Source organism: Parambassis ranga, chromosome 16 (genome assembly GCF_900634625.1).
Source record: "Parambassis ranga chromosome 16, fParRan2.1, whole genome shotgun sequence".
Classification (NCBI taxonomy): Eukaryota; Metazoa; Chordata; class Actinopteri; family Ambassidae; genus Parambassis; species Parambassis ranga.
Window position 1 is genome coordinate 19,466,114 of NC_041036.1, and position 15,494 is coordinate 19,481,607.

Sequence of the window (15,494 nt, forward strand, 5' to 3'; positions counted from 1 at the left end):
GCATGTTGTGTGCAGATGCTGGATGTGAACAGCAGCCGCAGTGTGCGTCAGTAAACTGATAGCCACGTTCGCTGTGTGTTTCTGTAATCTGACAGACGGACAGTCGCAGCAGGGTCATGTAATTCAGCCATGTTAGTACAAGTCTCCCTCTGGCTTCTGAACGCCGTCTCTCACTGAGCCGCTACAAGTTTCATTACCTGTGCAGCTTCCCTCTGATGCTGACAACACAACTCACCTGGGAGGAAGATTTATCTATCTGGCCACAGAAGAGGTGGATGTGACTGTACATGTTATAGAAATCAGAGGTAAAGGGTGAAATGCTGCTCTCACTTCCTGAGAGCAGTGGACTCTGAGCTGCCTGTGAGGCGAGCTGTAACTGTGCTGATATCTATTACTGTATAATTTGTGGCTCCATTCATGCCACATTTCTATAATTACCCATATTTAGTGTTACAATGACATTCTTGTCAGGGTGGAGCAGCCTCTGAAATCATCAGGGGACTTGGATATCCCTTTTCAACAGAAGAATCTTCACAAACAGTGTCTGATACAGATTCTGATGCCCATATATATACACACACAGATATATATATATATATATATATATATGTATGAAGTGACAGAAAAATGAAAAACACCTTTCACACTTTTCATTCTTCTCTTTGTCTTTTACATCTTTACAATCACTGACGAACAACCACCTCATGGATAAGCGTATGCTTATACACAGAGGACATTACTAATGGGTGCGGGTAATGGTATTTCCTAATATGTGAAAGGTGCAGCACTGTCATGCCTGAATTGCTAAGTATGCTCATAACTGTTGGAGTAATGGCTAATATTGTGCTATTACGCATAAAGTGCAGTATTTCCAGCATAATAACGGCCCATGCTGGTGGTCAATGACTATACTTAATAGAACATAATGGTACCAAATGAGGCCACTGACCGCACGGTGACACTGGATCATGGGACTAGACCAAACTCTTGAATATGTTTTATGTGTTTATATGCATCTGTGCGTCAGTTGTGTGTGTGTGTGTCTATGCTCTGGGTGGTGGACTGTGATCCCAGGTGGGCTGTTGGGGAGGAGCTCAACAACAAAAAAAAGGGATGCAGCGCCAGAAAAGGGGAAGGAAGACACTCTCCCTTTCATCTCTCTTTCATCCCTCCTTTTCAAGTAGAGGAGGGACAGAGAGAGAGAGAGAGAGAGAGAGAGAGAGAGAGAGAGAGAGAGAGCTTCACTCTTCTCTCTCTCTCACTCTGTCCCACTCTCAGACGCCTTTTGATGCCTTTCAAGTCAACCAAATGTGCTTTCCGGCATCCATGCACTCTAACAGAAAGGTCTGTGTGTGTGTGTGTGTGTGTGTGTGTGTGTGTGTGTTTGGCATGGCGCCTAATTACTTTTAAGTCATAGACAGGTAGGCGGAAGGTGCATGTGTGTGTGTCTTTGTTTGAAATAATCTGAGCTTTGAACTGATTTCTTCTCTGCCACCTAGCTCCTCTGTTTTATGGGAGTTGTGAGTGAAAGGCTTTCCTGGCATTTTGCCACAGTCAGACAAGAAGACTTTATTGAATGTGTTTGGCTAGACTTGACCAGACATCAACATGACATATGATTTAAGCTTTTTGTTTCAGCTACATGTTTGAATCAGCAAAGGAAATTAATATCAACTTTTATTTTTATCAAGATATAACAAGTAAGATGAAGTGCTGTCCCTCTGAGTCAAGCCTTTAAACTCGGAAGCATTTTTGAGGCTGCACGCCAAAAGACTTTCACTACAATGTTCAATAAACAATCACGCCATTGTGCGTGACGTCTTTACAAGCCGCTGCTGTTTCCTATTTTCTCCCTCTGTCTCTCTCTGATGAGAGGTGGAGGAGTGGTGGAGGATACAGGACAAGTCCAGACATGATGCTACCCCCCCCCTTCCCTTCGTCCCCAGATCATTTATTCCCTTCCAGCGCACCACACCACCTCCCAACCACAGATTTGCTCTGGAGGTTTCCATGACAAACAATACTAATTAGGGATCATTTCCTATTGTTTTGTTGTGTTTTGTTCCAATCGCTATCTGGCAAGAGTGACGTGTAAGTGTAAGCGGCACTGTGATACTGAGTTAAAGATGAGACAAGCAATACATTACAATAATTGAGCACTTATTGACAACTATGGTAAAGTTTGAGAAGTGATGAAATGATACACTTATATTTTACAGGCTTTGTATTGAGCTTAATTCAGCTAAATATACAACATGAAAAGTTTTATGGAGCTTTCAGAAATGAAATGTTGAATATAAAAAAAAAAATGATGGCACAAAATAAATAGATTTTGCTGCATGTGTCCAACATAATGTCATGGCCATGGCGTATAACACATGAATTTTGATGACATCCTGCATGCAGTAACTATGTATTCTGAGCCTTCCACTTTTTTCCATTTATTTTTTCGTTGTTATTTCGTGTCATTTCTGGCGAGCAGTCGATTGATCATGGAACGATAAAGCAAGAAAAGTTCATGTAAGAAGGCAGTCTGAGAATGGTGGGGATTGTTTAAAGGCTGAGTTAGGTGCACATTCATTGTGCTGAACATTGAAAAAGGAAAAATCTGCCCTTCTATTATGGTGCATTACAGATTTCAAATCAGTGGAAACTAAAGTGTTGTAAAAATGCATAGTAATAACACATGAAATTGTTTAAGGAAATGGCGTGTTGTCATATGCTTTTAGCTGACACCAGGCTGGTGTGTCAAACTGCAGGTGCTGATTTACTGCTGTCTGGCTTAAAAGAAATGGCCTTTAGGATTAGAATTTAGGATATATTAGCATATTTTAAAATGGGAACTAATGCTCATTGTTGGAAAAAAAATAGCACAGTCACAAAATGGAAATCCTCTTTCTTCTTTCTTTCTTTATTTATGTATAATTTTTGGAGCATTAAAAAATTAAGTATACAGATCTAAGCTTAGAGAACACAGACTGGTCCTGACACACTTGTTCTATGTGTGTGTGTGTGTGAGAGAGAGAGTGTATAGATGTATACATACATGTGTGTGTATCTAATGATCCCTGTGTCGCCTTCTCTGTGTCTCCCACACCTCCCTTTCTCATTAGCGGTGACGCCTGAGTGGCTTAACCACAAGCGGCCACATGCACACTCACACACTAACACACACAGACACACTAACACACACAGACTCACACACTAACACACACAGACACACTAACACACACTCACACACTAACACACACAGACACACTAACACACACAGACTCACACACTAACACACACATACACTGTCCAGTAATGAAAGTAGAGCAGCATCAAAGAGAATCTATCCACTTTGGGTTAGGAAAGACAAACTGTCATAAAACATGGATTTGTCCTCAATGCAAACCAGAAGCTGAAGACCGCATGTGTGTGTGTGTGTGTGTGTGTGTGTGTGTGTGTGTGTGTGAAAGAGTGAGAGAGAGAGAGAGAAAAAGAGAGCAAAACCAGGTGCCAGGAAACAATATGCATTTGTTGTGTATCCTATCATCAGGAGGAGGATCAAAAAACAAAGAATAATGAATTAAAGATTCAAATAGTTTGATCCCAACAAATTATGGTCATATTTTTAGACCTACTAAATGACAAGATGTTTCCTTTTTTAACTAATATATCTTAGATGAGAACACAGGCAGAGAGATGATAACATGACGGGAGTGAGAATGAAAGACAGCAGACACACAGCAGAGGATGAGGCTGTGGTCCAGATCACTTAACAGCAAGTAGCAGCGAGTGCAGACCTGGCAACTGGTGGAAAACACAGCCTTTAGCAATAACGCTGTGATAATAATAAAAAGGACATTAGTCACTGTGATTAAACCCAGATCAGAGGATGGCAGTGACCACACATTTCCAGGAAAAAGCACATCTTTGAGGACGTTACGTGTGCCTGATATCAGCCAGAACTGGCAACTCACTGAGCGAGACTCGCCTTCATGTTTCAGTGCATCATCACACAATCCAACGCACTCCTGCACAAAAACCACAAAAAAGAAACCAGGTCTGTCTGTTCATAAAGAGGCCCAATGATTCATAATATTCCCCCTAGCATGCCAAAAAGATGCAATGCACCTAGGGTAACCCACTGTACCACAAGGCATAAAGTCATTCTCTGCTAAGCAATAAAATGCGTCCAGGCAAAAATGGATGCCATGACGGCATTTTTTAAGGGGAAGAGCTAGGATCTCACCTACAAGTTAGAACACCAAACTGTGTGCATCAACATCTAGGGGTTCAAAGTTGCTGTTTGATTTCACAGCCAAACCATGCAGCTTCTGCAATCCACGAGCCAACAGCATTGACAGCGGTGAGGTCGATTGCAGTGTGACAGACAGTGAACAGATATCAGTGACAGAGCTCTGGTCAGGATTTAGTGACAAGGTGGGAGTAATGCTGCGGATGTCCTGCTCGGAGATGGGGGGGGGTGTAGTTTGATACGGACAGGTTGGAAATGTGACAAGGTGAAGCAGAACCGGGGGACATTCAGCTCCAAATAAAGACAGAAGGAAGGGAAGGAGGAAGAGATGATCGCACAGAGCAGCAACGGAGAGGCGGTGAGTCAGCACTCCTACCTTTTTTCACTTTCTTGGATGGCTGTTTCTTCTTGATGAATTTGGTCGCCTCCTGTGGAAGTTCCATCTCATCCCCATCGCCAGGCACCTCTGCTATAGGCTCAACACCTCCTGAGTGACAGAGAAAATACAGCATAATAAGAATACGACATAATAAGCTTCTCAGTGTGATGACAGCCCATCTACAGCAGGCCAGTTAGGGCCTTGATTAAAGAAGGCGGCCATTTTTTTTATTATTCTCCAACATGTTCTGCTTGAATTTTGCACTAACAAGCTTGCAGCAGCGGAGACCAAAAACCTCTTTGTAGTTCTTGCATGTGCTGTGAAGCTGAAATTATACCCTCAGACAGATTTTCAGTTAGCGTTGCCACATTTTACTGGTGCCACTTTGATCACTTGAGCTGCAAAACAATTAGGTTAGCATAACAACAAGCTAGCAGGTTTGAATGCAGGAAGCAACTCGAAATGATTTATTTCTAAGGTTATGGTGCAATAATTAATGTAAAGATGTAATTATTAAATGAAGTAATTACATCTTTGTAAAACTGTATTTTATTTTTCCAACTGCAAATGACATTTAGCTCAGAATTCAAGAATTGAATTTCAAAATAAAACTATGAAAATGTTTCATTGGAAATGGAAATGGAAAGGGAAAACAGCATGGGTAACAGTGTGTGTGTGTGTGTGTGTGTGTGTGTGTGCAAATCTGAATGTGTGAGGGTGTGATTGTGTGTGTGTGTGTGATCCCTGCTAGAATCCCATGGATCAGTCTGGATTTAGGGAGCTCCTGAGGCCGATGAATTGGACGCCTTGTCTCTGTCCAACCTCTCTGCCTCCTCCTCACCCCCCTTCCTCCTCATTCCACTGCTCCTCCTACTCCCCTCTCTGTCTCTTCTTCATCACTATCCCTGATTCTTCCATTCCACCTCCTCCTCCTCCTCCCTGCCTCCCTTTTCCTCCTTTAACCCTCTTCCTCTTTTTTGTGCTGTCTCCATCTACTCTTCATCCTCTTTACATTCTTTTTTTTTGAGTCCATCTTTCTCCCTTCATCCCTCCCTTTCTCCTCATTTCCTCTTCTCCCCAAGGATTGTGTCCCTTTTCATGGTGCTTTCATTTAATATGCACTGCACACATCATGCTTTGTGATGTGTGTGTGTGTGCGTGCATGTATGAGACAGAGTGTGCATGTGTGTCTGCCATCATGTCTACCTTAAGGTGTCTGAGAATGTGTGTGTGTCTCCATCTCCCCCACTGGGTCTACGTGGGTTTGTGTGTGTGTCTGTGTGTGTGTGCAGATTATCCTAAGCCCTCTCTAATATTTATCCTGGCCTTTTCTAAAGCCAATCTTGTTCTCTTTGGTGAGAGCACAGTCTGTGGCTTCACACACACACACACACACACACTTGCTCACTCACAGTTGTTTGAAATGGGATATGCCTCGCTCTTAATTGGGCAGGTGTTTTTCTAAGTCTTTTTTTCTTTTTTTTTTTACGCTGTCTTACAATTTAGTGTGGAATGTGTGGATTTCTATGTGGGTGCATGTGTGTTTTAACCTCGTTCCACACCACACTTTACATCAACATCAGGTAAGGAAATAGCCCACCTCTGGAGCAAGTTACTTTACTGAAACAAAATCACATCACACACAGACCGTTTCTTACCGCTGACCTCTTACGCACGCCTCTCTCTGTAAACAGTCGAGAGTCGTACTGCCTGGGCAGAGATGTGGTTTCTGTGCTTCTTCTCACATGTGGTCATGTCTATATTTGACTCACTGGAAGGGTTATCAGCTTTGGACAACCCCAAGGTTTACTCTCAATACTGCGCATCAAACACTTCAACACCCAACAAAAGCCTCAGTGGAAAAAAAAAAAAAAAAAAACACTATAATGACAGGCAGCAGCCAGGAAAAGCTAAAAAGTGGTAGTTTATGTATTTAAACCAGAAATAGACTAAGTTGTAGAACAGGAAGAGGAATGTAAAGTGTATGTAGATGTATTATTAGTTCAAGTGTTAATTAATATTGTTTCAAAGCCACACCCACCACATATACATGTATGAGCATCAATCCATCACAACTTTACAAAAAACCTCAGACATATTGAGTTGATCAATTAAACAAACATGATGATTCAGTGCTCATATCTTCCATTTCAAGGAATAATATTGCATTCAAGAGAACATCGAAAACTGTCTTCTAATGCTACCTAAACTATGCTGGGCCATTCAAGACACAACCTGTTATCATAGCATAGATTATAAAGAACGCACAACTTGAGCTTCCAGTAACTATGCTGTTCAAGCTACTTACATATATCATTCAATTTCAGTCAGCATGTATTTTATATTCCTGTATTACACACACAGTATTGCATCAATACTACTTGACAAAAGTCAGCAGGTGGAGGAAAGGTTTAGGACCACTGTGATCTTTTGAGGACACCTGCACGTGCTTCATAGGGGACAGTCTGGGACATTTGGGAACTGTGTGCAGGCGCTTGTGCGTCTGCTTGTATATAAATGGGAATAGTTTGTTTCGGTCCTCAGCAATTTAGGGACAGTCTGAAGACAGCTGAAGCCATTTTGTGACAGTTTGGAACATTGTGGGGCTGCGTGGGCCACTCTCTGACAGTTTGGGGCTGCAGTTTTAGAACACTTTTGGACAGCTTGGTTGAATGGGGTTTAGCTGGGTTTCCAATAGACAGCCATGTCTTGGTCTGAAGTATGGAGACACCAGCGCATTCCTGCTTTATTCTGGGCCGCGGTTTGAAGATGGGGGTGACACTCTGCTGCTGCGGTTACCAGCAATTTGGCTGTGGGCTTTACGCTTTTTCAATCCCCCCTGCATGCACACATGTTGGTACGTACGCACCAGCAGTAGTGCAATTTTGCACACACATACCGATGTGTTTTGGAAGCATGTCTGAAAGTGTGAATCCTTTTTAAAAACTGGTGTGAAGCAGACATGGGGTGTCTTTTGTAAAGCTCAGAACTTTGATCAACATGGTTGTTTTTTTAAAGTGCGTTATAAATAAATAAAGTTGCAGCTTGCGCAGTTTAACCCATGCGTTGTACAGAAAAGTACAAGCAATGTAAATAAAAGCTTTTAGGAAAAAGAAAAAAAAAAACTTGGCATCCTCAGACAGAAAAATACAACAAAAACACTACTGAATGATGAATTTCATGCTTGATTCTGTCTCAAAATAGAGCTCTGCTGCTGTATTTATAGCAGTCTGGAGGAGAACTCTTCAATTTGGAAACACCACAGAGACAGAACAAAGACAGCTGCTCAGGATTACATGGCCTACACTTACACTACATTTTCCAATGCGCACTCTCATTGTCGTCTAAACGTATGCACATACACGCATACAAAGGGGAAATACAAAGTTACTTCCTTATTTAGTTTTCAGTTGGACAGCATCCTTTTGCTCACAGGCAGAGGTAATTGCTTACATGATAACAGTAACACTCTCTGGCTTTACTTTAAACCATACAGTATATAGACATATTACTGTAATTACATGCTAATACTGACTTATACACTGGTCAATATTTCAGCACAAACACTGCGCTGTGATAAAAATCCCCTGAGAATAAAAACTCATCTTTAACTTTGGCCCTTCATTCTAACTGTCGCAGCAAAACCAAGATTCATCAGATATTTCATTTTTTTTTATCATTTTAATACAAAATACTTTTTATAGCCTGTATTTATCTAAGGTTATGTGCTATATATGTATGACTCTCTCTGATATTAATGTGTCTGCCTTTGGTTATTACCTTAATCACTCTACACCGCACGCCTAAGGGCCGTCTTCTGGGTGGCGAGTTCACAAGAGGGTGATTACATGTCAATTTTTTAGGCTATGTCTGCTTGGGACCCATAGGGGAAGGCCCCGGGTATCCTATCCTGGGCAAGGGACTCAGGGTTGTCCATCAGGTTTTTGTGGATTAAGTTAGGCTGTGTCCGAAATCACTCACTTACTCCACTCATATATTGAACTCAGGTGCGTCCATTTCTTCTGATCATCCTTCAGATGGTTCTACACCTTCATCTGAGTCCAGCTGTGTGTGATGATACTGATTGGACTTGATGAGGACAGACACACACCTGTCTATAGAAGACTTACAGCTCACAGTGCATGTTAGAGCACATGAGGATCATGAGGTCAGAGGACCTGCCTGAAGAGCCCAGAGACAGAATTGAGGCACCGATCAGGCCAAGGTTACAAAAAAATGTCTGCTGCACTTAAGGTTCCTAAGAGCACAGTGGCCTCCATGATCATTAAATGGAAGACGTTTGGGACGGGGCTTGGCCATCTGGCCATTCCAGCTCTGTGGCTGAGCTCCAGAGATGCAGTCAAGAGATGAGTGAAAAATAAGATTCTCTGGTCTGAACTTTTTGGCATTAATTCTAAATGTTATGTGTGTTGGAAACCGGGAACAGCTCATCAGCTGTCCAATACAGTCCCAACAGTGAAGCATAGTGGTGGCAGCATCATGCCGTGCGGGGGGGGGGGGGGGGGGGGGGGGGTTCAGCTGCAGGGACAGGACGACTGGTTGCAATGGAGGGAAAGCCCTTCCGTCACAACAACATCTCGATCCTAGAAGCATCCTCCATGTTGAGTAGAGGCAGCTGAGGTGGTTCGGGAACCAGATTCAGATGAGAGGAGGCCCAAGGCCGGACCAAGGACATGGTGTGGGGATTGTATCGCTTGGCATTACCAGTTCAGCTTAACTGGTGGAGGTGGTTGGGGAGAGAGGGGTCTGGGTTTCTCTGCATGTCTCTACAATTATTTATCTTATGTGCACGTTATAGGTATATTTATTTATGCATCAATTCAATGAGTATAGTTAATAATAAAATGATAATATTCTCTATAAGTGCTAATGTATGTATGTAGAGTCACTCTTCCTGAAAAAATGCTTATTATATATCTGCTTAGTATATTATTATGATCCTGAAGAAATGTCTTACCCATTATATATTTTATGAGGACCTCCTTTGCGTCCCCAAAATGTAATTTGTGTTGGTACAATGCAACTAAATGCTAACACATACACACAAACTGATACACATACTGATCGTGCACACAAATGCAGCCCATCTTCTCCCCTCTCTTTAAGTCTAAAATAGATGCAGGCCTCAAACCACAGCTACCAGTGGAACACTGTGAAAATAACTGCAACACACATACACCACAGGGGTGTGTGAGTGGATGAGAGGAGGTGTGTAGCGCGTCTGCTTGCTACAATTAAACCGACGCAAATCGTAAAACAAAAGAAAACAGAAAGAATCTAGAGACCAGAAACTCTGTGACAATACAGACAAACAACTACAAGAAAAAAAAACATAGTACTCAGATGGATATAATGTGTGTGAGTGGGAGAAGGTCTTAGTATACACACCTCCCTAGTTGAGGGAGGTTCAGAGCTGTGCTGACAGCACACTGACTAATGAACCATGTGTACAGTACTGTGTACAAAGTGCAGCTGTTGAAGGTTGAGGTTGGTCTAAATGATGTCATCAGGGTGAGACAGTGGGTCATGTGATGGTGAGAGTGGGAGGGAAATTGTAACTGTAACTTGGATTCAATTATTAATAATAATGTTAGTTTCAACGTGTGTGTATTTGTGTGTGTGTGATTTTTACTTCCAGGAAACTAACATAAACACATTAACACACACACGCTCCCTCCCAGTGAAGTGAGACTTGTTGTGTGGTATCCCAGTGTGTGTGTGTGTGTGTGTGTGTCTGTGGTCTTGGAAGGAAACGGTTGCCGTCAGTGTTGTTGGAAATGTAAACAAGTGTGTATGTTTACAGCCGGGTGAAAAAGCAACATCTAACAAATGACTGTTTACTGCAGCACTGCGTCTCTGTGTGTGTGTGGTGTCTCTGTCTGTGTGAATTTTGGCAGCAGACCAAAAGAGAAAGGAGAGACCGCATGACAAGGAAAACACACACTCTCTCTCTGCTCTTACACACACATACCTAATTAATTGATTCAGTTCTGTTCCACTTAACTTTGTGCTGAATTACTATAATCACATTTAAACAAGCCTTTAAAGTTTAATAGATCCCTTACTCCTTCTCTCTGTGTGTCAAACACACACACACTATTTATACTAAGCAAGTTTGCCTACAAATTTCATGGTGTGTGTAGGATTAGAAGTTGAAGTGGTATTACAGATTAAAGAGGTATTTGATTCAGCATCATTTTTTATTTTTTTGGCACTGCATGGAATGTGTAATGGCAGTGCCAGGTGTGCCTTCAGTCCTAGATGATAGAAAGAAATAATAGTGTAATAATTTTTGTTAACTCTAGTCTAAAAATTATCCAGCTATGTATACTATACGAACAAAAGTATGTGGACACCCAGCCACCATATGTTTGCTCAATATGCCACATCATTGCCATGCTGTATAAATAACACATTTCAATGATATTCTGCATGCAGTAACTAAAGTTTTGAAGCATTTCACATCAGATTTGGCTTTCAGACTTCACAGACTTTCACCCAGGACCCTGAAGTTCCACCCCACCAACATCAATGCATTAAAAACTGCTAACTGTTTTGTTTTTACTTCATCATCACTCAGTCACTCATACTGTAGTTTTAATTACAGTTGGGTCGGTGTTAGGCAATAAACTGGTTATTTTGTGTAACACCAAATGAGAAGGAGTGAGAGAGAGGACACAAGAAGACTGACTGTAATTGATGATCTTGTCAAAAAAGACCTCTATAAACATCAGCCAGGACTAAATGATCCGTAAGTCGTGTGTGTGTGTCTTTGTGTGTGAAAGAGTGTTTGGTTTTACGAGCGTCTGCCTTGCATAAGCATCTGTATGTGCCAGTGTGCATGTGTGTGTGTGTGTGTGTGTGTGTGTACTCATGCGAGTGTGTCTGTGCCATCGGTGTGGACCTGCGTGCAGTATTTCTTCTTTTGTGGAAGGTGTTTCGTTTTCATGGGTGTGTGTACAGATGCATTTAAATTTGAGTCTGGCAGCTATGAATAGGCTTCATGTTTTTGTGTGCTGAGGCTGAAAATTTAGCAGAAGTCCAGCTTATGAGGCCGTCCATCAACACAAATGGGGTTAACAACACACACAACCTGCTTATTTTCTCCACTACACCACAGTCTTGCCTGTGCCTTTTTTTTTAATGTCCACCCACCTGTCATCCCCCCTTTCTTGACTCACCTGGTGCAGCAAGATTCTGGATCTGAGCAGGGACTTGGACGTTGGCGTCAGAGGCCAGGGTGAGACGACCTCCCTTGCCGATGCGATCGCATAGCAACGTGATGTGTTTTTTGAGTCGGGCGGTATCGTGGGGGAGGCCCAGCACGGGGCCTCCCATCTGAGCCAGAGATGTGGCCTGGTCCTTGGGGCTCCGCGACAAGCAGGTCCGCAGGAGGTGGGAGACAGCGGCGTCACAGCTTTCCTCCCAACCCTGGAGACATGAGGAAAGGAGACATAAGTTGGAACAGATGGGTCAGAGTAGAGTTAAAATTCCAGTCTCAACAATAATAAATAAAATGTGCATCAATAAACGAAATATATAAATGCATGTCATTTGTAAACAAACAAAATTGTAAACAAAAAATAGTCCCTGCAATATTTCATATTGATATTTCTTTATATTTCTATTTTCTGTAAATAATAATTTCCCAGCTTTTGATGAATAAATTATTTCTATTCTATTCTAAATATACACAAAAACAGTTATACTTGCTAGACGTGCGTACATTAGTGCATCAATGCGAAAAAGATTAAATAGAATGGGCAAGAAGAGATGGGGCAGAGTGTATATAATGCCCAGTTGTTAGCCTTTAGTCACACACACACACACACACACAACTGTAATACAGGTAATAAGGGCTTGGGGAGAAATATCTGGTCTGGTACCCTTCTGCATGCAACCCCCTGAACCAGTAACCTGAATGGATAATTTGTATGGGATGATCTAAAAAAGTGTGTGTGTGTGTGTTGACAGGTAGCCCTCCACCCTCCTCATTCCCCAACCTTCCCCTGCCTGCCGCCATGCTGATAGGCCCCTAATGAGCTATAATGACAGGTAATCAACCCTGTAATGATGATGACAGAGAGATACAGACAGAGACAGGGACTAGGAGAGAGAGAGAGAGAGAGAGAGAGAGAGAGAGAGAGAGAGAGAGAGAGAGAGGGGCGGGGGGAGTATAGAAGGTCAAGGAGATGAGATGATGACAGAGGGGAAGGCAGATATTAGAGACAGAAAACAAGACAAGTGGAAAGACGAAGGACGGGCAGAGATAAAGAAAGGGAAGACTGAGGAGAGGGGCAAAAAAAACAAGAGTCTGGAGAGAGAGAAAAAAGACGAGGAGAGGGAGGAGGAGGGGTGGAGGTGGGTGACCTATTCTTACCACAATACCTCACCAGGTTATCAAATACTTGGAACAACTTAACTGCATGTTTCTGTGGAAACTTGGCGCACTTGTGCACACGCTCGCTGACACATACGTTCCACATGCTGCGGAGGAAAATTAAATGTCTTTAAACCTAAACTGCAGACATTCATCCTCCTGAACGAGAAGAAAGGAAGCAAAGAGAGGTGGAGCGCAGCGGGCTTGGACCCAAGCCAGAGCGATAAATTAAGACAAAGTTCCCACTAATGTAGAAATAGGAGAGAAGGTTTGTTTCCTGAAAACCAGAAACAAGAGAGGGTTTGTGTTCACCTATCTTTGAAGCGCTGTGTGTGTGAGCATGTGTTGCTCTTCAGAAAGGGAAGACTCCATACAGCATTCATTTAAGCAAATGGTTTACATTTACTGCTTTGTGAGATTTTGTGAAGAGCTTTCATTTGTGTTCCGTCTGCATCTGCTGTCCAGCACTGCAAAAGTGAGATATGTTTATCATCATTAATGAAGACTGATGAATCCCCAACAGTAATTATTGTCAGTCAGTAAAAGTCCATAACAGCGCCGTGTGTTAGGTCGTTTGCCTGTTCTGTGTTAGTGGAGTCAGCTGTGGTGCAGATGCAGATGTCGCTCTTTTAGAGGCCACTTTTCCCAGCACTTCTATAATGTTTGTCACACAGACTAAACATGTGTTCCTGTATTCTGATTACTTTAAAAGATTACTTTCATAACCCACTGGTATTAAAGTGATCAGATAAAGAATATGTAAACAGGTGAAACATAAATCTATATCTCCAGCTTTTTTAACACAGTTCTGTAAACAAACATTTTGCACTCTTTCTATGCAATGGCCAAAAAGATTCTTGTTAATTAATGTTACTAATGCAGCCCGTCCAAGACAAACCTTATTAGATCTTATCCTGTTGAATGCCCAACAACAACCACGAGTGAAAACACAGCGTAGCAGTGAGTGAAAACAAACCAGCTTGCGGTATCGGAGGGATGCGACCCTGGATTATGTATGAAGGTCCACCGTACTGCCTGTACCTCCTAACATGGACTTTTTGCAGCTGTTTCAGTTCCATGATTAGATGATGTCGGACAATAAAGATTCCGTTTTGTCAGAATAAGTGTACAGGGGTTTGTCACTTGCTGAGCCTTTGAAGCAGTTTTAACATACAGTACGTATCTTATGGAAACAGAAACATTTCAGTAGTGAAATATGTTTTATTGGCCCAACAAAAACATTTTATGTCCATTTAAACAGAAATAGGCATGTGCATAAATTTGGGCACCCCAAAGAAATAATTCCATAAATATTTTGTTTTGCTGCAATAACACAATAATATAATGTCCTGCTGAAAACCCAACCCCGGCATAGCTTCAACTTGTACCAGAATCTGCTGATACTGAGAGGAATTCATGTGGCCCTCAACTTTAACGGTCTTTAGCGGTTTTCCAGTACCTGTGCTAGCCACACAGCCCCATCACATGATAGACCCTCCACCAAATTTCAGGAGGAAAACAAACCATTGGCTGTGATCTTCTCTTTTAAAGATAGAGCAAATTATCATGAAATCTCAGAGGGGTGCCCAAACCTATGCATACCACTGTATCTGTGGGATGTATATTATCAACCAAATGTATAGTTTCCTTAGGGTGTGCTTGTCCAAATTCGTCAAGGCAACCCTGCCGTAGCAGACAGCGACTCCACTATATGTCCCCACCTGGTGGTACGTGACTCTGTGTGGCTTTTTCCTCCTACTTATACCTAATTTGCTGCATTGTTGAACACTTAGCAAAGCAGTATTGAAAGTCAGGCATTAAGCTATCCAATGCTATATAATGTACTTAGATTTATATATGTAACCCACACCATACAAAGTTTGTTCACAGTAGGCGAAGTTGCCTTGTAAGCCTCCTATCCTTAAACAGAGTACATTCGGCATCAGGCATATTAGATCTGACAAACAGGGGAATCCCGGGTGTGATTGCAACATAACTGTGTGTTTCTGAGAGCCTCAGCACACAGCCTTGGAGGACTCCCAAAGAGACAGGTAAAGGTTCAGACAGCAATCCCTTAGCCCTGTCTATCCCCCACGTCAAGACTGGGAAAGTCATTTGACAAAGCCGGCTCTGTGAGAACAATGTCATACTGTCAGTCTCCAGGGGAAACATCCCTTCCACACAATCACTTCCCTTGACCAAATCAGTGGAATCCATCCTCTGAAAAAAGTAACACAAAGACTGGATTTGGTAGGGTAAAGCTACTTTTCTTTTGCTGCGAAACTTCTGGGTGTAATCAACTTTAAGTACAGCCAATTACTGTAAATGCTTGCTTAGTGACAATCACAGGCCTTCATATGGTATAAAGAAACCTGTGGCAACAGCATGAATGGAGATTTTGAGTAAAGTACTGTGAGTTCAATTAAAAATATGAAGAAATGTAATAACCTCATCATTCAGCCAATCACAGA

The 15,494-nt window shown here is 42.1% G+C and overlaps 1 protein-coding gene across 1 annotated transcript in view; it reads right to left on the reverse strand.

The window, feature by feature from the left end:
- The window catches only part of bbs9 (Bardet-Biedl syndrome 9), a 129,881-nt gene that overhangs the window by 40,234 nt on the left and 74,153 nt on the right, over nt 1–15,494 (reverse strand). Inside the window, exons 20-21 of the mRNA XM_028425193.1 lie at nt 11,825–12,074; nt 4,620–4,730 (exon numbers count right to left, since the gene is read on the reverse strand). Coding sequence (XP_028280994.1) covers nt 4,620–4,730; nt 11,825–12,074 — 361 coding nt within the window. The remainder of the gene's footprint in view (nt 1–4,619; nt 4,731–11,824; nt 12,075–15,494) is intronic.